Source organism: Bos taurus, chromosome 13 (assembly GCF_002263795.3).
Source record: "Bos taurus isolate L1 Dominette 01449 registration number 42190680 breed Hereford chromosome 13, ARS-UCD2.0, whole genome shotgun sequence".
Lineage (NCBI taxonomy): Eukaryota > Metazoa > Chordata > Mammalia > Artiodactyla > Bovidae > Bos > Bos taurus.
In genome coordinates, this window is record NC_037340.1 from 64,307,283 (window position 1) to 64,334,698 (window position 27,416).

A 27,416-nucleotide genomic window follows, 5' to 3' on the forward strand; every position below is an offset into this window, starting at 1 on the left:
TCGGGCCCCAACTCTGAAGCTGGGAGCCCCCACTGTCAAAACGACTATAGAAAAGCTGGGCTGCAGCGGGGAACAAAGCTCCCGCTGCTCCGCCACCATGGCCAAGCCTGCGTTCCCATGAGAGCCCCAGCAGGAGTGCGCCTTCCCCTTCTCCTTCAGTCCCATTCTGGCGCCATGCCTCCCTGAGGCCCTCCCCAGGCTTCACCACTTGAATCCTCATCCAGGCAATTCCAGGCCAGGAGAGGAAGGGTATGGTGTTGTTTCTTGCATTTTGCTGGCAACAATGTTTTGGTTTTCTTTAATTAAAGTGTCATACATGCCCATCAGAGGAAGCATGGATGATAGAGAAAATTCATGAAAATCACCCAGAGAGCCACTGCCCTGACCCCAACCATGTTGGTTGTGTAATGACTCAGAAATTTCTGTCTCCTGCAAGAGGCTGGGTGTTTGACACCAGTGCGGCCACAATGGACGGCCTCGCGTCAGCACTGAGCTTCTCTGACCTTTCATGTCCACCTGGTTTTCGAATCGGTCCAGTGACAGGGTGACGCAGCGCACCAGCATGTTGGAGTCCACCAGCGAGCTGTTGATCTGCTTCAGGAACACCTGGAACTGGAGCGGGGGCCAGGCTGACGGGGGTGGTGGGCTCTCGGCTAAAGATGGCCAAGGCCCAGGGCATGCGGTCACCGCAGGGGGCACCCACCTACCCTGGCCCAGCTGTTGCCAACAGGAAGACCGAAGCTCAGAGGGACTCGGTGCCCTGCCCTCCCCACCTAATAAGCAGCCCCAGCAAGAGCTGAACCAGATCTTCAGACACCACGTCCAGTGTTTTCTGCACCAAAGGGACTGCTGTCATGTTTACTTCAATTAGTCTGGGCTGGGTTTCTACCATATACACCCTGAAAGCTTACCCCATCAGGCCCCGTCCTGCCCTTCCAGGGCCCATCATGGCACCTGGCACACGTGTCAGAGTCACTGCCAAGCTCACCTGCTCCCGCCTGCCCACAAGCAGGCGAGACTTTCATCCCTGCATACCCAGGGTCTAGCGCAGAGCAAGGGCTAATGAACGCTAACTGACATCTGCCCGCTGACCCCAGGACTCTCCAGTGTAAAACCAGCACCTGAAGACTGGCAAGGACCAGGGCTCTGACATAACTTCTGGACAAAACAGTGAACTCACGAAGCCCTGGCTTAGACTTACCTTTGCATCAGTGTTGATGTACTTATTGAACCTCTTGAATGCATCAACATTAAACTTCATCAGCTCCCCAAGAAGGTCAAAATAACTCTGCAGCACATCCCGTGACTTGCACTCACTGTCCACGATGCAGTAGAGGATGTGCTGGGGGTGGGAGAGGACAGAATGAAGGCAGGAAAAGGTGGCTGGTCCCCGGAGGCCCCAGGCCGTGCTCATCTGAGCTGCCCACCGCCTGCCTCCCCCAGCCCTGGTATGTAGCTCAGCCCATGTGGTGTTAGCTTCGAGCAAGCATCCAGGTTGATAGAACCTGCTCCCCTGTCTAGATTCTCACTGGAGAATGCTGGTGGCTCCAAGGGCAAGGCCAGGCCTGACACACCTAACCAGGAAGTGGGGCGGGTAGGGGTGAGGGCAGGTTGAGGTATGTAGCCACAACCTCTCTTGCTTGCCCAGGTCTGAGCTAAAGTCTTTTCACGATGGCCAAGCTCTCCAGCTCACAGGGAGGGAGCTGTCTCCAGAGGTAATACGGCCCTGGCCTGAGCACTGAGGCCATTCAAGTGAAGCATGGGGTTTAAGGACAGGAGACACATTTTGACCCCATGGTTCATGTTAATAAACGGAAAGGTTTACAATGAGTGAATTTTTACAAGACAGTTAAAATGTTTCCTTTTCTTTTTCTTGAGATTGTATATACTCATTTAAGTGAATTCTTTACCTTATGGATGTTATTACAGTTCATGGGTCAGTTTCCTATTTGTATCCTTTTTTATTTTTTAAACCAATTGTAGCTTTGGACATTTTGCTCTACCCCCTTTTGTAAACTTTGCTTTTTCTGGAGACCATTTTTCAATAAAGGGAAATTAAATAGTCAGCAGCAAAGTATCCTTGGGGTCAAAAGGCCTTGCTGAGCAACTTCACAGACTCCTATAATCCTCCATGGCCACCCCTCAGATCCCTCAATCACCCGGTAAGCACCCATGGGGAACCCAGAGCTGAAAGCTCAGGGGAAGTACCAGAGAGATGTGCACTGGCATTTGAAGATAGTCTGGTCTGCTTCTGCCAGCTGTCTAGGTCTCAGGGCAGGAAAGCAATGCATGGGGCTGGGGGAGAAGGAGACACCCAACACCCTGGCTCCTCTGGGCCATTACCTCTAGAAGGCCTCGCTTCAGCAGGAACATCTGGTCTGCATAGGAGGTGGTCCCTCGGAGGAAACTCTCCACAGCCCGGGCTTGCCAAAACCTGCGACCCAAATGTTGACCCCTGGCCCAGGTGGCTAAGGCTGCCCTCTTCTGGCCCACGTTCCATTCACCGAGCGGCTGGGAGATGTCTATTGCCCTTTTCACTGATCCAACACACTGAACACTGGGAGATGCTTACTGAACCTCTCCCAGGCCTTGGGCCTCACACAGGGCCCTGGGAACACGTGGCGAGTCCCCATACTTAGGGAGCTGACGGCTCAGTGGGGAACAGTCCTCTATGTGGTTCGTCTGGAAGGAGTATGTGGGCTCAGAGGACTGCCCCAGGAGTTACGTCTGAAAACATACTCTAGGCTCCGTTCCTTCAGAGGAACAGGAGGACATGGAAGAGAGGGGTCAGAAATGCATGAGGGACCAGACAGGCTTGTGGACGGGTCACTGAACTCACTTCTGATGGGCTGTCCTAGAGAAGAGGAGGCTGATATTGACTGAGTGGCCCCAGAGGGCAGAGCTTGGATCCGTGAGGGGACGAAGGGACAAGGTAGGCTGAGCTGACAGGGAACCCTTGGGCGTGGAGCCTGCTGACAGCTCACACCCACCCTGATGGAATGCCTCCCTCAGCCGTTGTCCTGTCCACAGCCTCTAAGACAACATGGATGAGTCTAAGGAACCGGGACACCCTCCCTGTCTGCACCCCCCCTCCCCCACAAGCCCTTCCTTTGCTCCCACAGTCCCCAGGGCAGGTCCTGGCTCTGAGCCCTTCCATACCGCATCCCCCACATAGGGGTCTTCCCATGCTTATTTCCTGCATGCCAGGGGCCTCCATATGGGTAGGGATTGTAGCTCCCATTTCTTCCCGCTTGTCCAGCATCAGCACAGAATAGGTGCTTGCTGAATGCTGGCTCAATTCCTGAAACACACTGCCAGCACACAGCAGAATCCAGTACATGCTAGATTCCGTACAACACCAGGGAGCCAGCAGACTCCCTCTCCCTGACAATAACCAGCTATGCGGGGTGGAAGCTGGTGATGACAGAAGGCATTTCTAACAGCTTAAACACTTGGTTTCTGCACCCTCAGGAGTGGGAGGTGCATGTCCAGACCTACCTGAAAGATGACTCAGCTGGCTCCTTCTTCATAACCTGCAGCAGACGTGTTAATAAGCCCCTCTTCCCATCACATACCAAACTCCTGAAAGAAAACAGACAAAAATCTTGATGGCAGATTTGAGAGGCTGACAGAGGCCAAATTCCATATGGCAGAAGAACAACGTCTTGAGACCCTGGGGCTGGGTGTCTTTGCTGATGTAGGTGGGTAAAAGGCAAAACAAAACAGAACATGCGGACATTTCTAAACCTGCAGGATGTCCTCCTGCTCCACCTGGGTCCAGAGCACCCTAAGGACTCCTGCAGTCTCAGAACTAAACAGCCAAATGCATTCTCACATCTCAGGGCAGCCTTCACTGCCCAGGCATGCTGACAAGTGACCAGAGGCCAAAAACACATCCAGAGTCATATGGGGCTCGAAACTGCTGGAGGGAGGGCTGCTCGTGTCAAAAGTGGGTTTGGATTACCATGACAGAGTCTAAGAGATGGGGCAAAGTCTGTGCCACTGATAGGGTACGTAAGGCAGGGAGCACCCTGGGCCCCAGCTTTGGCTTCAGGTGGCCATGGACACATACTGAAATTTCTGGGCCTCTGCTTCCCGGTCTAGGAAGCAAAGAAAATAAATGAGAAAAGCACTCAGGCTGCATTATGGAGGAGAGAGGAATAGCAGGCAGCGACTCTAGGCCCTTAAACTTTCCCTTCAAATAGAGCAGTTCTACTCTTCACTGACTATAGGCCTTGTGCTGTGTACTTGATCGCTCAGTCCTGTCTGACTCTTTGCAACCCCAAGGACTGTAGCCCACCAGGCTCCTCTGTCCATGGGGATTCTCCAGGCAAGAATACTGGAGGGAGTTGCCGTGCCCTCCTCCAAAGGATCTTCCCAACCCAAGGATCGAACCCGGGTCTCCTGTACTGCAGACAGATGTGGGACTACATTCAATTTCATTTGAACAAAGATTTCTGCTGCTTTTAAACCAAAACAACAAAAGATCAGAGAATTATGACTCCTGTTGCTGCACACAGTCCTCCCTGCCCTGACCCCTGTGAGCCTGAGACCCCACTGCTCTGCTCCAGAAAGTGAGGCATTACTCAGCTAATGGGTTTTGGCAGAGGGCAGGAGAAGAGGCGGCCAAAGAAGCTGAGTGAGCAGGGAGGGGGCAGAGCATTTACGACCTTTGGCAGGTGACCTTGCCGAGCCCCTGCTCCCCAGTTTACAAGGTGGGTGACAATGGCACTTCCGTCCGAGGTTGCTAAGGAGCTCCAGTGAGACAATGCAGGTGGCGGGAGGACAGAGCCTGGTACACGGGAGCCCTCAGCATGCCAGTTACACATGTGAGAAAGGACAAGCATGCAGACCCTGGTACACCTGTCTGTGAGCCCCGGGACACGCAGGCAGCCAGGCGGGCTGTGGGCCCCCGATGCTCACCTGTCAGTGTTGAGGACGGCTTCCACCTCAGGGATGTTGGCCTTGAGAGAGATGGCGCTGAGTTCATTCAGCTCTTGGTTGTTGAGCAGTAGGTATTTGTTCCTGAAACAGATGTGTTGGAGGCGGTAATGGACAGGAACTGGGGCCGCCACCTCCACACTGGGCCAGTCTCTTGCTGCCCACTTCTGTTAAGAAGCCCCCAGTAGGTGCCCTGAAAACCACCCACCCCAAGGCAGCATTCTGGGGGAGGGCATGGAGCCCACTGCTGTTCGGCTGAGGGAGTCTCCCTGGCCCCAACGCCACCCTCTGCCTGCATGCTCACTAACAAAGCCCCTTTCCTTAGTATGTGTAAGGCCTTTCTTTTGCTACTGAACATTTCTATTTAATTTCTCAAAGGCACTTCCAACTCCATGATGCCCAGATGCTCATCACTTTACTCAAGCCTGGCCCTAGTTCAGCTCTCCCACCAGGAGGCCCGTGTGACCTTCCGCCTTCACAGCCAGGCCTCTCATCACCCACATCATGTGGACAGAACCAGCTTCCTAAATGGTCTCCCAGAGGAATCAATCCCACACACAGCACCCAGAATGATCTTTGGAAAACTGGAACCTGACCCTGCCACTCCCATGAAAAGCACGCCCCCCTTTCCTGCTGCTTCAGAATATACACAATCCAAGCCTGCGAATGTGAGCCGTCAAATGACAAAAGTGAGGAACCCAGGTCCTCAGGGGAAAAAGGACACATTCAGGACATACTGGTGCCTTTTTTCAGAGTTGCCATACTTCCTGGGGCTTAAGGCCTTCAAACAGAGAATCTCTCAGAGAGGATGGGCCACACCACCCACACAAAAGCTTCAAAGTGAAGGCCCCTGAGGCCACACGGGTCCTCAGGCATGTTCTATTAGCTTACGCAAGGAATCTAAACCAGCACCTAAAAATCAGGACCGTGCACATAAATCTTCATTTCTGGCTTCTCTCGGGGGAAAAACTCAGCAACTATACAACAGTGGGCCCTGTTTCCTGTACCCAGCAGGTGGTAAGAGCTGAGTAGCGCCTGCTTCTGTTTGCCAGCTCACCAACGTCTTCCCAGTGTCAAGGTCAAGGGTCAGCTGCCATTTACCCCTCCCCTGCCTGCACTGTTCCCTCAGAGCGGAGACTCATTCTCCTACACATCCTCCATCAAAGGCTAAAGAGTAAAAAATGAGAGGGCAGAATGTGTTCCAAGGAAAACAGGAGAAAGCACATCTCCTCGTACAGGCAAAGAATATCCCACCTGTTCAACATATAAATACTCAGCCCACTCTGGCCATCTGAGGTTCCTACAGGCCCCTGCGAATAGCCAAGCTGTCTACTCCTGGCTCAGAGGGACAGACGGCCGAGAGCTGCATTGACTCCAGGGGTATTAAGGGGCCAGCAACTTCCGCACTCACTTCCAAGATGGCTGTGGGGGTCAAGGGGAAGCTCAGGTAATGCCTGGCATAAAGGAAGGGCTGGACAAATGGCAGCTCTTATGGAAGTGCAGCCTCATGGTCACACTGAGGTGAGAGTGGCTCTCACAGCTCCCGGGTCCTCCTCCGCTGAGGTCAGTGATGAGACAAAGGGAGAACAGAGACAGCAAACCAAGTCTCCTCTTGGGGACAGCTTGTACTTACTCGTGGTGGTCGCTGAAACTCTGGAGGAGCCTCAAAAACTGGATCTTCAAGGTGATGTCCTAAAATACACGTGCATCCTCGACGTTAAGACCACAGTCACAACGTTCCAAAAGAAAACAAAAGGGTCTGCTGAGAGCCTGGGCATCCTGCTGCTTCTCTGAGTCCCTGTCCTGGCGCACAGGGAGGACTCCTCTTTAGTCAGAAAAACTTTTGTCCACATCTGGCCAACAGTGGATTAAGCTAAGGCAGAACCTTTCTGTTAAAAACACTCCAAGATACTGGATACAAAATAACTGAAATTATTTTCAATGTGAGGCTAAGCACATAGGAAAGAAGAAATTCCACTAGAATTAGAAACGAAGGAAGGACTGAGTTCAGAGCAGGGAGCACAAGAGCTGACAGCTGGCAGAGAAGGGCAAATGAGACTTATTTGGGCCAGGGCTTGGGTTTCAACGCTCTGTAGGGACCAGACAGGACCTTGGGCCTATGTAAAGCCTGTGGAGCTGATACATTTAGTGAAAAAAGGGTTAGAAAAACCCCACCTACCAGCCCCAGGAGCTGGCAAAGAACCCTGTCTCTGCTGGTGGAGGGGAGTCCCCAGGTCCGCAGGACCCTGGGCTCACACTTCCAGGGGAGGAGGGCAGATACTCAATGTGAAAACTTGCCCTGGGACACCGCTCCCTACAGCACCTGGTAGACAAAAGCCAAATGTTCTATGGGACTACTTCCAGTATCCCCAAGGAAAACAAGCCCCCTGAAGGTGACCTTCTATAAACAGTAAAGAACACAAGGCAACTCCCCACCCCAAGCTGAGTCTGAAGACGCAGGCACAAGTATTAGCACTCTGTGAACAATCCAAAAAAGACGATACAAAAGTATGTTATTAATAATTAAAGAGATGAAATTAAAGACAGAAAATGCAACAGAAGAAGAAAATATTTAACATAATGAATAAAAGACCAAATACGTTTGGACAAAGATCCAGACAAAATGTCTAGAAACGCAAAATATATGAACTCAAATGGATCTGTTGAAAGGTAAATCTGACAAAGCCAAGGAGAAAAACAGCAAACTGGAAGACACGGCACTGAGGGAAGTCCCCAGGATGCAGCAGAGAGACCAGGCAGGGCCCACGGCTCTGGACCCTGACAGCCGTGTGGCACTGATGTGGTGCTGACGGCCGATGATTTAGACTCCCCGTTCAGGGCTCTTTAGGGCACTGTGATGAAAACCAGGTAGACATGAGCCCTTGACCCTTAAAAAAAATAAAAAACTTCCTAAAGTCCTTTTTGGAGGCCAACCGCTGGCGTGGTTCTGTGAGGCAAACCTAATTATTAGGGATGTCAATTAGAATGGGGTAGAGAACAATGAGGAAAACCCTGCTGCCCTGGAGTGGAGTGTGTGGCCCTGCCTGGAGGTGAATGAACAATGGGAGGCTGGTGGAGGGTCTCCAAAGGGATTCCTGGGTAGGTGGAGGGTGGGGGTCAGATCCTTCCCCAAGGTGGCTTCCAATTATGGGAGTAACGGGCTGTGACTTTTAGTTTCTGCTCTACTCTCAAAGAAGGAGATTTCAAAGGGCCAACAGCAGGTCTTGAAACAACCACTCCTGGCATCTGCCGTCAGGGTCCCTGCTCACCGGGCTACAGTCACAGTTCTGGTTGTGACCGTGGAGCACGAGGGCAGATGCTGAATGCTTCCTCCAGATCAGTTTGTCAAACAAATTATTCAGCCCAGGGATCAGCTTGAACTCCGCAATCATTCTGTGAACCTGAAGGGGTAGGAAGGCAAAAGCATGAAGACAGATGTGCGTTGAAGGTCTATCAAAAGCCCAGGCATATATGTACAAGAAGCCTTCAGGATAAAGAAAGCAATGCTGAGCTTTAAAGCAAACATCTACACTTATTCTCACTATGCACCAATGCACTTTCACACTCTCTAGAGACATTAATAATTGGTAAAATTAGATGCCTCATGGAAGAACCTTGAATGTTCAGGATCAGAGGGGAGAAAGGCTTCACTGATACTTATTTATACCTCAATACAGAACTATGTGAATTACCGACCTATTAAAATAATCCATGTCCCTGTAGTACCTGGCACACAGTAGGAACTCAGTAAATGCTGACTGTGCAAATGAGGACACAGCAGCATCACACTGGCTCTCAGGAAGGCAGGGTTGAGGCCAGCCGGAAAGGGCGGCTGTGATCAGTTTAACCAAAGACCACAAAGATTCATAGAAACTTGGTGCCAGGGAGACTAAGGGAGCAGGGGAACTATCACGGTGAAGGGACAGAAAGAAAAGTCAGAGCAGCAGGATTTAAGCCCTGCTCTGACGATGCCTGGAGACTGAGAACATGGCCCTTATGTGGGTCTTGGTTTTCAAAAATATCAAGTGGGATGGAGGCCACCATCTGCTGTGTAACTTACCAAGCACCTGCAAATTCAAATATGATTACAGAAGTGTCTCGAAAAAGAAAAAGCACTCAACACAGGTAAGACATCATGACTAATATTTTTTATATGAAATATATACCACATGGAAGGAAGGAGCCCCAGTGCTGTGGATGTCATGGCAGGATCTCATCCAGTGTCCTGGTTTTAAATGCCAACCACAGGTTGACAATCCCCAAAGTTATACCTCCAGGGCCCATCTCGCCCCTAACTCACGTGCAGGTAACTCCAGTGCCAATTCTAACAGACAGCTAAACTTAACATGTTCAAACTGAACCCTGCCCCTTCCTCCCTACAGACGTCTGCCCCTCCACTTCTTACCCACTAGTCTTAACCATCTCAATAAACGGCAAACCATTCCTCCCACCTGCTTGGAGAGAGGTAAGGAAGTCATCTTTACTTCCTCTCTCCACTTAAGTCCATACCTAACTTCTCAGCAAATCTTACCTGTTTTACCTTCAAACAGCACTGCTCACCACCCCTGCCATCAACACGTGGGTCCTAGCTACTGTCAGCTCTTGCACACAGCAGCTGGAGGATGGTTTTCCGTTTCACTCAGGGTGAATGCCAGAGTCCTTAAATGGCCTATGAAAGCCAGAGGCAACCTGGCCCCCTGCGACCCCTCAGCCTGCCTCTCCTGACTGCTGGCTCCAGTGCACCCCCAGCTTTGTACTATTCCACTAAACCACCAGCCCGGTGCCCACCAGGGCCTGCTTCCTTGACCTGGTAGGCCACCTCAGGCGAAGTGGTTGGCATGCCTGGCTCCCTCACTTTCTTCAGGACACTGCCAGGCCAGATGTCATCTTTTCAGCCAGTCTTTCCCCTTCCACCTTCTCTAAAATTGTTCCTTTCTTGCAAACTTGTGATAACCGCATCCATCTCACAGAGAGCTGTGTGAGAGAACAGTCTCTGACTCAAAACGGTGCTCAGGGACTGCCGCGCTCCCAGCTCCCCTCAGGCCTCGCTACATCCCTAGGAGGTAGAGGGAACGGTAGGGGGCCGCTTGTCCATCCTGGGGAGAAGCGGGGTGTGCTTCCAGAGCACCCCCCATCCCGCCCTCCTGGAACTGCTTCAAGACTCAGGGAACCTCCACACAGCTGGACCCCTGGTAGCTGCCCAGCTGTCATAACTTGACTTAGTTCTGGCCCAGCACCCCGAGCCCCCATCAGACTGGCAAGTCCTCCAGTGCATCTGCAGGGCAGACACCCACCCTTTACCCTGTGTATTAACAAGGTCGGGTAACAGGTAACATGGCTACGTCACCCACTTCTGCCTGGGGCCCCAGAGCTCTGTCTAAAAAGGTCGCCCCAGTACGGTGCGGTGGGAGGACAATGGGCTCTGGAACCAGACTGCAGGGCTGAGGAACGCGACTCCTCGCGCTGCTGGGCCAGGGCCAGAGTCGCTGTGGGGGCAGCCGAGCAGGACGCCGGCGCGCTGCGCGCATCCGCGGGAAGCACCTTGCCAGCGCCGCGGCCCGGAGCTGGGCGGGCCTCACCTGGTTGCGCTGGCGCCCCATCAGCAACACACACAGCACGTACAGCACCTCCAGCTTGTACATGATCTCGTGCATGATCTTCATCGACTGAGGCAGCTGAGTCCTGGTGGAGCTGTGAGGCGGGCTGTTCTCCTCAGAAGCCCCTGGCGGAGGGAACACAATGGAGGCTGGCACAGCCACCAGGAGACAGGCTTCAGTCACCGCGCGTGAGGAAACACGTTTCTGCCCCTCAAACCTGCTCTGAATAGACTTGAGGGGACAGCCATTAGACTGGGCCCCAGGCCTGTGATGGAGACTCTGAACGTCAGGCCACCAGGGACCAGGGAAGCTTAGACGCGTAACTAGACGGTAGGAAATACGGACTCTGCAATTCTACCCCATCCGCTTTTAACGCTCTGACACAGCCCACGCAGTACCCTAACCCATTCTCTGCCCTCATCTGGACCCCTCACCCCACCTCCGCCGCCAGAAGGCACCCAGACACACGTCCAGCAGGAAACTGTGTCAAATTCTCTTCAGGTCACAAATGACTGAATATGTGGTCATTCTGCCGAGATTCCACAAGGGGGCACCGCTGAAGGACTGAAACGGGATCTTTTTAAAAGACTTTTTTCCTCCTATCGCTCAGCCAAGGGAACTTTCCTAAGGCAGAGGAGGCATCACAATCGATACTAGAGATGGAGATGAACATATTACCTACTAGCAGATTTTCATTTCCCCGGATTTCATTATTAGCAGTGACGGCAACAGCTATGTTGTACTGTGTCAAGCACTGTGTTCTGGGCTTTAGATAAACCATTTACCCCACTGCCCCACTAACAAAATAGTCTCAGTGAGTCACACAGCGGAGGGTACTCTCAGGAGCGTGGCGGAGCAAAGGGATGAAGACTGAGGGCTGTGGAACGACAACCTACTGGCTGGCTGTGGGACCCTGGGCGTGTCACCTCCTCGTCAGGCTTTCAAGGGTTCTGTAAATGGGGAGAACAGGAGTACTGCAGCAGTCAGCTGGAGACCCTGTGCAGTGGAGGAGGACACAAAAAGCCCAGAACCTGATTCTTGGGAAGCCTCACTCGCGCTGTGCTGTGCTCAGTTGTGTCCGACTCTTCGCAACCCCCAAGACTGTAGCCCGCCAGGCTCTCTGTCCATGGAATTTCCCAGGCAAGAATACTGAAGTATTCTTCCTGGAGTATTTCCTTCTCCAGGGGATCTTCCAGACCCAGGGATCTAACCTACATCTCTTGCATTGGCATGTGGATTCTTTACCACTGAGTCACCTGGGAAGTCTCACTCTTCGGTCCCTATTATTTTAAATGCTCAGGGTCAGGAGACCTTAGGATTTACTTCCTCTTAGTTTTTCTCATCTTTAAGGTGAAAGGAGGTCCTTTCATACTCCTACTGAACTGCTGCCCTGGAGCCTTTTGAAAAGGCCAGAAAATCTGTCTGTTATAGAGCAGTGGTGCTAAAATATACCCAGGTGAGGCACTCACAGTTATGATTTCTGTATGGTGATATCATGTCACAAGAACCTAACTTACTCCACCTCATGGACTTGGAACTATTTTTCCAGCCATGTTAAACATCACTAATATATAAGCTGGAAGACGACCAGATGCTGAAAGAAGCACGACTGCAGCACAGGGGCTAAAGACTTGGAGCCAGACTGTTAGGTGGCTTTGTGGAAATCTGTTGACATGCCTATGCTTCAGCATCCTTCCTCATCTATAAAACAGGAGTAATGGCAACAATGTGTGTGCTGTTGCTCAGTTGCATCCAACTCTTTGCAACCCCCTGGACTGTAGCCCGCCAGGCTCCTCTGTCCATGGAATTTTCCAGACAAGAATACTGGAGTGGGTTGCCATTTCCTGCTCCAGGGGATCTTTCTGTGGCAGGGATTGAACCCACATCTCCTGCATCTTCTCTCTCCTGTCTCTTGCACTGGCAGGAGGATTCTTTAATATTGCAACACCAGGGAAGCCCAACGGCAACAGTATCTATTACCAATGTTGCAAAGATTAAATGACTTAATATATTAAAAGTGCTTAAAAACTGCCAAGCATATGTACCCTACATACAAGTGTGTGTCAAACAGAAGTAAAAAACTAACTCTGGGATTTTCAGTTAATGCTTGCTTGCTATTTGTTTTCTTTCTTGTAATCTGCAAGCTCTTAATGGCAACTAAAGTGGCAGTAGGCAAAAACTAAGAAACAGTTTACTCAAGAAAATCTAATTGAGAAAATGCTATTTACTGACATATATTTTCTTACACGTTGGGAGAAAAACCATCATTACTCAATTTTATGTCTTGGGACTCCTTGGCCCAGCTCCCAGAACAGTTTCAGAGTCAACTGATTGGTAAAGAGAATCTGATGAGTTATCATGCAGAACCACACCTCTGCTGCACACCCACAGGGTGCTGTGAAGCCTCTGGTGCCTCAGTGTCCTCATCACCTAGACCAGGGGTTGTGGCGGGGGAGAGGGGGCACTGCGGGAGAGGACCTTTGTGGAAGGAGCAGGTGTGGTGGGTGGCACAGGAGCCCTCCTCAGTAATGAACCTGTGAAGAGATGCAGGCAGCTTGGATTCTTCTGAGTCACTGACAACTTTTGCTGCCTGGTTTGCAAAGGCCTCATAAGAAACTCTCTAGGATAAATATTTTCAACAAACGCAGGCCTCAAAGCAATAGCCAGTGTGCAGGAACAAGACAATTCCCAAGGATGAGGATGGGAAAACTAGTTTAAGAGGCCTGGCCTTCCCTACAGATCTCTTCAGTTCCACAACACTGATTAAAGTGGGTATGATCCTCCATACATCTATACTGTACCCTGGAGCACACTAACTTAAATAGCTTTAAGCTATAATTCACATACCATACAATTAATCCCTTTCAAGGATATGACTCACTGGTCTTTAATATATTCACAGAATATCCAGCTATCATCACAATCCACATTAGAGCACTTTTATCACCCCACAAAGAAATCCTATTTGCTTTAGCAGCCACTCCCCTTTTCTCACCAAGCCCCTAGAAACCCAGGCATCCATTAGACTATGTTCTGTCTCTTTCTGCAAATGGAATCATACAACTTGTCGTTTTTTGTTTCCAGCACAATGTTTTCAAGGTTTATTCAGACTGCAGTATGTATCAGTACTGAATAATAATCTATTATATAAAACATATTAATTTTTTTATCCATTCATCAGTTGATAGATATGAGTTGTTTCTGTATTTTGGTTATAATAAACCTGCTACTATGAACATCCATGTGTAAGTTTTTGTATAAACATATATTTTCATGTATCCTGGGTGTATACCTAGAAGTGGAATTTCTAGGTCATACAAAAACTATGTTTAACTTTTTGAGTAACTGCAGACTGTTTTCCATAGTGGCTGTACCAGTTTGCATGCCTACCAACAGAGAATGAGGGTTCTGATTTTTCCATCTCCTTAAGGACACCTGTTACCAGTCTTTTTGATGATAGTCATTCCAGTGGGTATGAAGGGATATCTGATTGTTGGATTGGATTTGCATTTCCCTGATGGCTAATGATGTTGATAATGTTCTCATGTGCTTGCTGATTACTCTTGTATCATCTCTGGAGAAAGTCTATTCATATATTTTGCCCATAATTTGAAATGGGTGTCTTTTTATTATTGAGCTGTAGGAGTTCTTTATATCTTCTAGATACAAGTCCCTTATTAGATATATGGTTTGCAAAAATGTTGTCTTCTACCGTCCAAAAGTCTTCACCCATTCTGGCTTTTCCTTTTCTTGATGTTGCTTTTTGAAGCACAAAATATTTTCATTTTAATGAAGTCCAATTTACCTAGTTCTCATCTGGTTGCCTGTATTAGGCATCATCTAAGAAACCACTAGGGTTTCCCTGGTGGCTCAGTGGTAAAGAACCCACCTGCCATCGCAGGAGATGTAGGTTTGATCTCTGGGTCAGGAGGATCCCCTGGAGAAGGAAATGGCAACCCACTCCAGTATTCTGGCCAAGAAAATCCCACAGACAGAGGAGCCTGGTGGGCTACAGTCCACAGGGTCACAAGGGGTCGGACATGACTGAACCACAACAAGAAAGAAACCACGACCAAATCCGAAGTCCTAAAGAGTTATCCTTGTTTTCTTCTAAGTGTTCTCAAGGATTAGTTCTTACATTTAGGTCTTTGATCTTTTTGAGCTCATTTTTATATATGACGTGAGGTGGCAGGGGAGGGAAGTCCAACTTCATTTTTGCATGTGGATATCTAATGGTCCCAGTACCATCTGCTGAAGAGACTACTGTTTCCCCAGCCAAATGGTCTTGGCACTCTTGTTGAAAATCAACTGACCATATAAGTGAGCATTTATTTCTGAATTCTCAATTCTATTTCATTGTGTATATCTCTTGAGGTCAGTAGCATTATAGCTTTGTACTAAGTTGAAAAATTAGGAAATGGAAGTCCCCTACTTTGTTCTTTAAGACTGCCATAGCTATTTGAGGCCTCCTGCATTTCCAAATGAATTTGAAGGCCTACTAGTTCATTTCTGCAAAGAAGTCAGTCGGGATTGTGACAAGGACTGTGCTGAATCTTTAGACAGACCTGGAGATCAAGGTGTGAATTACTGCTACTTTAATAATGTCAACTCTTCTGATTCATGAACAAATGCTTTCTTCACAATTTTTTAGGTTTTCTTTCAGTAACAATTATGTTTTCTAATTTTCAGAGTGTAAGTTTTCTATTTCTTTGTTAAATATGTCACTAAGTATTTTATTCTTTTCTGATGCTCTTTTAAATGAAATTGTTTTAATTTCATTCTTGGTTTGTTCATTGCTACTGTACAGAAACACAACTGATTTCTGTATACCTATCTTGTATGCTGAAACTGTTGAATGAACTTGTTTATTGGTTTAACAGTTTTGTAGTGGATCTTTAGGTATAAGAGATCATGTCATCTGTGACTAGAGACAGTTTTACTTCTTCCTTTTCTTTCTTTTTCTTGCCTAACTACCTAGCCAGAACTTCCAGTACAATGAACAGAAGTGGTAAGAGCAGATATCTTTGTCTTGTTCTAATCTTAGTGAGAGAAAAGTTATCAGTCTTTGGCCATAAAGTGTTATAATACTGGCTGTGGGTTTTCTTAGATGCCTTTTAACAGGTTGAGGATTTCTTTTCCATTCCCACTTGGAATGTTCTTATCTTAAGATGGATTTTGTCAAATGCCTTTTCTGCATCTACTGAAATAATCATGTAGTTTTCGTCCCTTTTCCATCAGTGTGGCATATTAAACTGACTTTCATATACTGAGTCAACCTTGCATACATTCCATTTAGTCATGTATATATACTTGATCAGGTATATAATCCTTTTTTGTTGCTGTATTTGGTTTGCTAGTATTTTTGTTGAGGTGTTTTGCATATACGTTTGTAAGTTACGTTAGTCTGTAATTTCCTTGTGATGTCTCTGGTTTTGTTATCAGGGTAATACAGTTTCACAGAATGAATTAAGAAATGTTCTTTCCTCTTCTACTTTATGGAAGTCTGTGATGTACAGGCATTACTTCTTCTTTAAATGGTTGGTAGAATTAACCAGTGAAGCCTTTTGAGCCAGGACTTGTTTTGGGATAGTTTTTCATCACTAATTCAATCTCTTGTTATAGGTCTGTTCAGATTTTCTATTTCTTCTTGAGTCAGTTGTAGGAGTTTGTGTCTTTCTTATAATTTTTCCATTTCAGCTGGGGTATCTAATTTATTAGCATATAGTTGTTTATAGTATTCTCTTATAGTCCTTTTATCTTTGTAAGGTTGGTTATAATATATCTTCTTTCACTCCTGATTTTAGTAATTTGAATCTTGTCTCTTTTTTTTTGCTTAATCAGTGCAGCTAAAGATTTGTCAATTTTGCTGATATTTTCAAAGAATCAGCTCTTGGTTTTGTGGATTTTCTCCGTTGTTTTTCTATTCTGTATTAATTTCCAATTCAATCCTATTATTTCTTTCCATCTGTCTGCTCTGGGAATGTGGTTTGCTCTTCTTTGTTCAATGACTTAAAGCAGAAAGTTAGGTTATTTTTTTGAAATATTATATGCAGGCATTTACAGCTATAAATTTCTAAGCATGCTTTAGTTGAAATTCAGTAAATTTTGGTATGTTGTGCCATCATTTTCATTTCATCTCATTCATCTCAAAGTACCTTCTAGTTTTCTTTGTGATTTTATCTTTGAACCATCAATTATTTAGAAGTGGATTGCTTAACTTCCACACATTTGTGAATTTCCCAAATTTCTTTCTACCATTAATTTCTAATGTCACTCCATTGTGATCGAAGTATATATGCTACAATTTTAATCCTTTTTTAAGTTTTCTGAATTTTTTTTAGGGCTTAGTGCATATATATATATATACACACATATTTAGTCTAGGTGGCTTACTGTGTTGCTCAAGTCTTCTATTTCCTTGTTGATCTTCTATATAGTTACCCACTATTGAAACTGGGTTATTAAAGTTTCCAACTATTATGTTGAACTTATATTTCAAACTTATATTTCCTCTCTTCAAATCTGTTAGTTTTTGCTTTCTTTACTTATTTTTGGCTCTGTTGTTAGACACATATGTGATTTTAACTGCTAAATCTCGATAGATTTACTATAAAATCTACTTATAAATCTCTGATATCTTTTTTTTTGTTTTTAAAGTCTCTCTTATAGTACAGCCATTACAGTTTTTTATGGTTATCTTCTGCATGATACACTTCTATCATTTACTTTCAACCTATTTCTACCTTTGAGAAACTGTGTATCCTGTAGCATGCATATAATGGATCGTTTTAAAAAACCCAACATGGCAATCTGTTTTTTGAATGAATTGTTCAATCTATTCACATTTAACGTTATTAACTGACAAAATTGAATGTACTTCTGCCTTTTACTTTTTGTCTTGTTAAAGCTCACTTGTATTCCCCTAGTTCTTCGTTAACACTTATTGTATTAAGTAAATATTTTCTAGTGTAACAATGTAATTCCTTTAACTATATTTCTAAAGTTACTATGTCAGCATTCACTACAGGGCTTGCTTGCCATATACATCTTGACAGACTCTTTTTTAGATTTAAACTAACTCCAGGGCTAGTGCACTGGGACGACCCAGAGGGATGGTATGGGGAGGGAGGAGGGAGGAGGGTTCAGGATGGGGAACACATGTATACCTGTGGCGGATTCATTTTGATATTTGGCAAAACTAATACAATTTGTAAAGTTTAAAAATAAACTAACTCCAGGGCTCTCATAGGTCCCTTTCCTCCCTTTTTGTGCTATTATTATTATGCATACTACATCTACATATGCTGAAAACCAAACAATACAATGTACTATACAATACCTTGTTACACAACATTGTATAATTATTTCATAAAATTGTATGTCAATTAAAGAAGCTAAGAAAGGAGAATAAATATTTATAATTTTCTATAATGACCCTCTTTATTTACCATTTTGATTTTCTTCAGATTCCTGTCAATTCCTGGGTTACTATCTTGTAACAATTTCCTTATTCCAACACAACTTTGGTCCTACTCACTTTCTTTGATCTGTTATTGTCAAATATATTACTTTTCTATTTGTTATAGGTTCAACAATATAATTATAAACGCAGTTTTACACAACTGCTTTTGAAATTAGTTAAGGAAAAACATGCACTTATATTGTCTTTTATAATCATATATAATTACCTTTACTGATGCTGCATTTTTTTGGTGTGTGAATCTGAATTACTGGCTGAGGTCACTTGCTTTCAGCCAGTATTTCTCATAAGGGAGATCTGCTAGCAGCAAATTCCCTAAGTTCTTCTTTATCTAGGCAGTTTATCTAGGTGTTTATTTCACCTTCACTAAAAGAAAATTTTTTAATTGAAGCATAGTTCATTTACATTGTTGTGCCAATCTCTGCTATACAGCAAAGTGACTCAGTTAAACATGTACAGACATTCTTTTTAAAAATACTCCTTTCTATTATGGTTTATCACAGGATATTGAATACAGGTCCATGTGCTACATAGGACCTTTTTGTTTATTCACCCTGTATATAATGGTTTACATCTGTTAATCCCAAACCCCCAGTCCTTCCTCCCCCCAACGCTGGCAACCACGAGTCTGTTCTGAGTCTGTTCCTGTTTTGTAGATAGGTTCATTTGTGTCGTATTTTAGATTTCACATATTAAGTGATATCCTATGGTATTTGTCTTTCACCTTCTGCCTTACTGCACTCATATGATAATCTCTAGTTGCATCCATGTTGCTGCAAATGGCATTACTGGCTCCTGTTTATGACTGAGTAGTATTCCATTATGTGTACATACCACTCTTCTTTATCCATTAATATATGCTGATGGACATTTGGGTTATTTCCGTGTTTTTGTCTACTGTAAACAGGGGTGCGTGTACCCTGTTGAATTACAGTTTCATCTGGTTATATGCCTGGAACAGGACTGCTAGACCATACAGTGATTCTTAGTTTTCTGAGGAGCCTCCACCTTGTCTTCAACAGTGGTTGCACCAACTTGCATTCCTACCAACAGTGTAGGGGAGTTCCCTTTCCTTCAAACTTCTAAAGCATTTATTATTTATAGACTTTTTAATGATTGCCATTCTGACCAGTATGAAGTGGGACTCAATGAACTTTTGATTTGCATTTCCTTAATAATTAGTGATGTTGAGCATCTTTTCATGGGCCTACTGGCTATCTGTCATGTCTTCTTTGGAGAAATGTCTATTAAAGGCTTCTGCCCATTGTTTGATTGGGTTTTATTGTTACGGAGAAGGCAATGGCACCCCACTCCAGTACTCTTTCCTGGAAAATCCCATGGACGGAGAAGCCTGGTAGGTTGCAGTCCGTGGGGTCGCTGAGGGTTGGACACGACTGAGCAACTTCACTTTGTCTTCACTTTCATGCATTGGAGAAGGAAATGGCAACCCACTCCAGTGTTCTTGCTTGGAGAATGCCAGGGACGGGGGAGCCTGGTGGGCTGCTGTCTCTGGGGTCGCACAGAGTCGGACAGGACTGAAGTGACTTAGTAGTAGTAGTATTGTTGGTAAACTGTACGAGCTGTTTGTATATTTTAGAGATTAAGCCCTTGTCTGTTGCATCATTTGCAAATATTTTCTCCCATTCCATAGGCTGTCTTTTCGTTGTTGTTGTTTTTTTATGGTTTCCTTTGCTATGCAAAATCTTATAAGTTCGATTAGGTCTCTTTTGTTTATTTTTGTTTTTATTTTTATTGCCTTGAGGGATTCACCTTCGTTTCTGAAAGAAGGTTTTACTGGATATAATCCTTGGCTGAGTTTTTTTCCCCAGCACTTTGAGTAGGTCATTTCACTCCCTTCTGGCTGCTATCATTTCTGATGATCTTATTGAGATAATCTTGGGCATGATGAGTCATTTCTTTCTTGCTATTTTAAGCTATTTGCTTTGCTTAAATATTTTTCAGGATTTTCTCTGTCTTCCAGCATTTTCATTATGATGTGCCTGGGTATAATTCTTTTGAGTTTATTTACTTGTAGTTCTTTGAATTTCTTGGATGTGATGTGTATACATTGATCAAATTTGGGGAGTTTTCAGCAACTACTTCTTTGAATATTATTTTCTGTTCCTTTCTCTCAGTGAACTTTTCATTCCAGTTATTGTATTTTTCATCTCTGGAACTTCCTTTTGACTTTTTTTATCTGGTTAATAATATTCTCTATTTGATGACTCATTGAGCTTCTTGAGCATAGTTACCTTTAGCTCTTTGACTATAATTATGATGTCTCTGTTAATTCTAACATCTGAGCTCTTCCACAGGCAATTTCTTTTGCCTGCTTTCTCCTATGTATGGGTCATATTTTCCTGTTTCTTTGGATGTCTCAATTTTTGTTAAACATCAGACATTTTGGGTAAATATTATAGCAACTCTTGAGGCTGATTCCCCTTCTTCCTTTCAGGGCATGTTGTTGTCTTCTTGTTTGTTCAGTGACCTGCCTAGCCACTTGTGGTAAAGTCTATTTCTCTGAGGACTGATTTGTTGTTTTCTTGTTTATTTGTTTAGTGACCTACCTAGCTACTTGGGGATAAAGTCTATTTCTCTGAGGACTGATTTGTTGTTTTCTTGTTTAGTGACCTGCCTAGCCATTTGTGGTCAAGTCTGCTTCTCTGAGGACTGATGAGCCCCTCTGCCAGCCTTGGGCATGTGTCCCTGGATGACAGTGTTTTAGCAGGGCTCTCTTTGTCTGGATCTTTCCCTCATCTCTCTGTTAAACTTTCTGCCTCATCTGATACGAAACTCAGCTGTCAGGCTCCACTAATTGCTAGCTGACCACTCTACTGTTTTTGACAAAGCCTTGAGGCATAAATTGCTCCAGAGTCTGATTCAATTAAATTCATGCAGGGGTAGTTTTTGAGACTGAGGTTTCTTGTGACCTCAGTTTTAAGCTCTTCTCAGCCACCTCTTTCCCTGGTTCTCTGGGGAACTAGCTGGCATATGGTTTGACTTTTACTTCTCAATTAAAAATAAGTCCTTTTATTTTCTTAAAAAATCTACATTGTTTCTGAGAATGACCTTGAGCTCAAACTTCCCAACATTCTGTTCTTACCTATTACCTCTCCGCCTGGCAAAATCTCAGTGCTACTACTCTGAGCAGGACTGATAGCCTCCACTGTCTTCTCAGCCTGCCTCTCTCTATGTGGTGGAACCTTTGTTCCACAAGTGAACTGGGGCAAGGTGATAAGGGCCACAGAATTCTTGGTCTACTGGGCAAGCTTCTGAGCTATGAATACGGTATGGAGGTAGGTGGAAGGAAGGAGCCCCTGGCATTACGCTAAGTAAAATAAGTCAGAGAAAGACAAATACTGTATAATATCAATTATATGTAGAATCTAAAAAAAGCTGAACTCAGAGAAACAGAGTGGTGGTTACTAGTGGTTAGGAGTTGGGAAAATGAGAAGTTATTGGTTAAAGAACACAAACTTCCAGTTATAAGATAAATAAATTCTGGGTGTCCAATAGAGAAGATGGTGATTATAGCTAATAATACCATTATCATATTCCTGAATGTTGCTAATACAGTAGATCTTAAATACTCTCACCAGAAAAAAAGAAATGTTAATTATCTGATGGGATAGAGGTGTCAGCTAAGGCTACAGTGGTAATCATTTTACAATACATAAATGTATGAAATCAACACATTGTACAATGGGAAGGGAAAGGAAGGGAGAAGGAAAGGAACCTCTGCCCTCGTGGCTGTATTCATCAAGAATTCAGCCTCTTCCATTTGGAGCTAGAAGGAATGAGAGCCTGTCCCTCCCAGGGAGATTCTGTATCCTTATCTGGGAGCTGAGAGAGCCCTGTCTTTCTGGCCACACCTGCCTACAGTGGAACTTGCATCAAGTAGAAATTCCAGCATCACAAGCTCTCAAGGTTCCCAATCTTAGTAGATTTTTTCTGGAAGAAATGTTTCCCTACTCGCTGCATGCTCTGAGAACAATTTCCACAGACTTTATATGGATGTCTGTTGCTGCTGCTGTTGTGTATCCCAGGAATGAAACTCCTCCCTTCACTTTTATCTGCATGATTCCAGTGGGAATTCCTGTATTTGTACAATTTGACCCCAGAGTCAAATGCTTTGGGTTGAGTACCTCATCTAAAACAGAGCAGTTCACCGAGAAGTTGAAGCTGAGACTAGGAGTCCACACATTTCCAGGCGGCATACTCATCAGAATGGAGAACGGAGAAGACTAAAGAAATGTGTAGAAAGAAGCAGAGACAGAGAAAGATCCTCTGGGTTGCTAAGAATGTTCTGGTAATGGTTTTCCAGTTGGTCCTTTGGGTTCTGTAATAAAGGTCCTGTCCCTGAAATCAGGTCTGCTTTGAGGGAGCTCCAAGAAATTGTCATTTGCTATTAAAATCTGAACAATCATGATTCAGGACCGCCCTGAGGGAGATTCTTTTTTGAGTCAATTTCAACTTATTCTCCTTGGAAAAGAGGTCAAGAATGGCTCTAGGAACCCACAGGAACACTCTCCACCTCTCAGGAGACCTGCCCCGGGTACCTTGATTGTGCTCAGATTCTTCATTAGCCACTCGCATCAGGGCATCTAGCACCAAGGCATTGTCCAGCCACGTGTACCACTCCTCCAACTCCTGCAGGAAGCTGGCTGTGCCCGTTGATTCTGACACCTTTCTAGTTGCCAGCTTGCATAGCCGCTCGACAAAGCCAGGGATGCTGAGGAGGGCCGCTGCCGAGGAAAAACAAGAGAAGAAATGTGACCACAGAAACCAGTACTACAGCTCTCAACAGACAACCAGATCCTCACCTGCATGAGAGGAATGATTTTTTTTTTTAAGTGAAAATTCTGGGGTTTTTTCTTTTAAATTGGAATATAATTACTTTACAATGTTGTGTTAGTTTCTGCTGTACAACAACCTGAATCAGCTCTATGTATACATATATCCCCTCCCTTTTGAGCCTGCCTCCCACTCCCTGCATCCCACCCAGAGGAATGACTCTTAAGCTGACAGCAGTTAGAACTTCCTTTTAAAATGAAATGCCCACCCAAGGTAAAACAGTAATAAAGGTAGAGAAATAAGAGCAATTTTAGCAGGTGCAGGGAGTCAGGCTCTCTCATATCAATTGGTGGGAAGATAAATTGGAGTAACCTTTAAACCCTGTATTTCTCTCTGTCTTTGAGCTAGAGGTCCATTTCTGTGAATTCACCATGAAGAAATAATTAATTACAGATAGATAGATAGATAGATATCTGTAGAGAGAGGTTCACTGGTGTTTCTATAACAGCGAAAGTCACAGATGACTATATGTTCATTAACAGCATATCGATTAAATACAATATATCCATGCAGTGGAGCACAATACACACATACTACAAACAATGACACATATGTCTATATAGCAACTCTAAAGAGGTGTTTAATTTACTTCTTAAAGAAGTAAATTATTAAACTGTTTTGGCTTAAGCCCAATGTCTTTAAATTTTAAAGTTTTCTTCTTTAAAATATGCACATTATATATACACACACATGAAGAATGGAAGGATATATACCAAAGTACTTACTGTGGCTGTTCCTAAGTAGGAAAGGATACAAATACTTCTTTTAAAATTACTTAACTATCTGATTTTCCTACAACACACACACCCGGAAGAAAAAATGATAGTCCTTTTTTTTTTTAAGGTAAAGAAAGCAGCTTAACCACCCAATTCCCATTTCCACCAGTCCCACTGTACTCACCATGATGAGTAGGACAGAAACTCTGGTCAGCATAAACAGCGTAATAAACTTTGAAGGCAGGGAATTCAGGTTCAAATCTTGGCTCTAAAAATTAACCCTCTTTAAAATAAAGCTAATGTCTGTGCCTATTTGCTTGTGGATATACTAAATCTTGGAAGGACAGAAAAGAGTGGTTGCCAAAGGCAAAGAGAATATGGCCATTGGGAAAAGTGTGAGGAGAAGTTTACAGTGAACACCTCTCTGAATTTGTAATTTTCTGAACCATGAAAATGTAACAGCTAATAAAAAATTAACAAATAGATATTTCAAAATATCAAGATATTAATATTACTTTGGGAGAGTATAATATGGTATTAAGAGTTGTGTTTCAAGAATCACCATCTTATAGAAACACTGAAATATAGGCAGGTGAAATATTATAACGTCTGGGATCTGCTTCAAAATATCCAAAGTGAGGAAGGGAGGAGTAAAGGAAGGTAGAGACAAAGACAGGCCATCAGTTGATAACTGCTGAAGGCAGGTAATACGTAAACAGGGATCATTATACTGTTAGATACATGTCTCTACTTTTATATGTGTGAAGAGTCCCATAACAAAAAATTTTAAAATAAATCCTAGAAGAATACAACTTTAAAGAAAGTTCTTTAAAAATAGAATAAATAAAAACAAAATAACTAGTTAGGAGGATTATGTCATATGAATTTAGTCCCAGCAGAAATTGGCAAATCATCTTAGCCCTCTTTCCATCCTCTACAAATTAGTGACTGACTATAAAATAATGTATGACTTCATTAACAAAGATGAAATAAAACTATATTTAAACTAACTTTTCCTCAAAAAGTTAAACATAGAATTATTATACCATGTGACTTAGCAATTCCATCCTAAGTATTCATTCTGTAAGATCTTACAGAAAAATCTGAATGAACTTTTAGGCCAACCCAATACATACCCAAAAGAAGTGAAAGTAGGTGCTCGAACAAATACATGTGTTCAGAGCAGCACTATTCACAGTAGTCAAAAGGTGTAACTAACCCAAATGTCCATCAATAGATACACATTTTGTAATGTGTATAAATTTTCTGTGTATTTAACAAAATTATAAATTTTGTTATATACACACAAAAAAGAATGAAAAAAGAATGAAACATTGACATTTAACAGCACTGATGAACCTCAAATACATCATGATAAGTGAAAAAGGTATGAGATGTGATACAAAAGGTCACACATTTTTAAAATCCATTTATATGAAAAACCCAGAATAGGTGAATCCACAGACAGAAAGCAGATGATGGCCAGTGGCTGGGGGGAATAGAGCTTCCCAGGTGGCGCTAGTGGTAAAGAACCTGCCTGCCAACGCAGGAGACCCAGGAGATGCAGGGGTCTGATTCCTGGGTCTGGAAGATCCCTTGGAGGAAGGCAATGACAACCCACTCCAGTAGTCTTGCCTGGAGAATCCCATGGACAGAGAAGCCTGGCGGGGTCGCAAAGAGCTGGACACAACTAAGGCCGCTTAGCACGGGGTGCGGGGAGAGGGGCTGGGGAGTAACTGCTGAATGTGTTCAGGGTTTCCTGTTGGGATAAGGAAAATGGTTTGGAACTAGATGGAGGTGGTGGCCGCACAAACTGCAAAGGTACTATAAGTCACTGAACTAAGTGGTTGGTTTTTTAATGTGACTTTCACATCAAGTAACAAAAATATACTGGGATAGAATTTTTTGGTTTTGTTTTTACATTTGTTTCTTTTGAGATACCATTTCTTACTTATCAAGTTTGACAAATATCAAGAAATCTAAAATAGCCCTATACTGGGAAGGGTATACAGGGTGGGAAGGTGAACTAGTAATTTCTATGGAAGGTAAATTTGTTAACATCTATCAACATTTAAAAGGCAAATATCCAGCACATTAAACTCTATACATAAAGATGTTATTTGTAGGAACAAAGACGAGGGAAACCAAATTTCCATCAACACTGGACTAATTAAATAAATTGCGGTACGCCCATACAATGGCTACCCACTTGTAAAAAGGAATCAGGTAATTCTACATGTACTGGGATGGGATGCTTTGCAAGATAAAGTTATCTGAAAAGAGTCAGAGGCAGCATGGTGCTTATTTTACATCATCATCAGTACAACCAGAAAGGAGCCAGTCTTCTCTCATTCCCTCCTCCACCCCCGTGGCTGGGCATCTCTGGAGGGACAGATGAGAAACTGGTGATACGTCACCACTGGGAGGAGAACAAACTTTCTGCTGTATACCTGCTATTCATCTTGTAGTTTGTGAATAAAAAAAAAACACAACTGTAGATTTCCCCCCACAAAAAATAAAATAAATGATAAGTTTGAATTCTAAAAATTTCTAATTTTGAAAAATTTCAAAAACATGGATTTTTAGTCACATTTTCTTTCTCCAGGTAAACAGCTCCAGTTTTCCTAACTGTTCCTCGGAGGGCAGTTCCTAAGACCTAGTCAACACACCCTGAACACTAAACACAGCCATTCAGATGTGACCTGCCCAGTATTTAGGATTCTGAGACTGATTCCCACCCGACAGGGTCCTGAGCTTTTGTTAGTCACTCATCTCTGATGAATGTTATGGATTCTCTGATGATGAAAGCTGATCAAAGTTATGGAGTCTCTTCTCAGAAAACACTCACTGGCCTCACTTTACTCACCAACTTATGCACAATCTCAGGGGACTGGCAACCCCAGCATTGTACAATCTGTACTTCTCACAGCTTTACCAGTAGCTACCACACACACTGTTGGCTAATGTTAAACCAGCTGAAAATTAAAACATCCACAACTTCCAATAATTTCTGCAAAAGCAGACCTTGTCTCTCTTATTTGTTAAAACATCAGTATTTCCAAAATATTCCTGTAAATTTTTCTGCTGCAGTTGAGGCCCTGCTTTCCAGATCTCTGAGAGGATTCTGAATTCCATTCTAGCTCACATGTTGTATAAATCAGCCCCTCTCATCTCAGTGTCACCTATAAATTGATAATTGCCAGGCCTGAGGCTTTATTTGCATCTCTGACTAAAATTTGAAAGACCTTTTCCCCACAGATGGATCCATTTGTTTCCATCTGAATCGACAGAAGAGATAATTGGTAGTTTCTGAGCAGCCTATAAAGTGCTCTAACATTTTTATTAACTGAGGGGCAGGAAGATAGATAAATCATCATTTTGCTGGTCAAGAAAACTATTTCACAGCCACAGTTTATTAGAAACAAAACAAAAACTTTTTGGCAACATCCTACACACTTTAGCCTTCCACACTATAATGGAATGAACTGTGTCCCCCCACAAATTGTTACGTTGAAGGTCTAATCCACAACATGACTGTATCTGGAGACAGAGTCTTTAGGGAGGTAATTAAATGAGATCATAAAATGAGGTCCTAATCTGACAGGAATGGTATCCTTATTTAAGAGGATGAGACACCAGAGCTCTCTGTGCATGTGCAGAGAGAAGGTCACACTGAGGCCACAGTGAGGAGGAGGCCATCTGCAAGTCAGGAAGAGAGGCCTCACCAAAACCGCTGCCGATGGCACTTGCATCTTGGACCTGTAGCATCCAAAACTGTGAGAAACTAATTTCTGTTGTTTAAGCCACTCAGTCTATGCTATCCTGTTA

The 27,416-nt window shown here is 44.2% G+C and overlaps 1 protein-coding gene across 4 annotated transcripts in view; it reads right to left on the reverse strand.

The window, feature by feature from the left end:
- Positions 1 to 27,416, reverse strand: part of TRPC4AP (transient receptor potential cation channel subfamily C member 4 associated protein) — a 69,245-nt gene that overhangs the window by 2,336 nt on the left and 39,493 nt on the right. For 3 of the 4 annotated variants that reach the window (NM_001206830.1, XM_025000699.2, XM_059892677.1), the window contains 9 exon segments: positions 504 to 612; positions 1,202 to 1,342; positions 2,344 to 2,434; positions 3,499 to 3,582; positions 4,924 to 5,025; positions 6,575 to 6,633; positions 8,211 to 8,342; positions 10,521 to 10,687; positions 22,578 to 22,763. In NM_001206830.1, the coding sequence (NP_001193759.1) occupies positions 504 to 612; positions 1,202 to 1,342; positions 2,344 to 2,434; positions 3,499 to 3,582; positions 4,924 to 5,025; positions 6,575 to 6,633; positions 8,211 to 8,342; positions 10,521 to 10,687; positions 22,578 to 22,763 (1,071 nt within the window). 4 annotated transcript variants of the gene reach the window in all.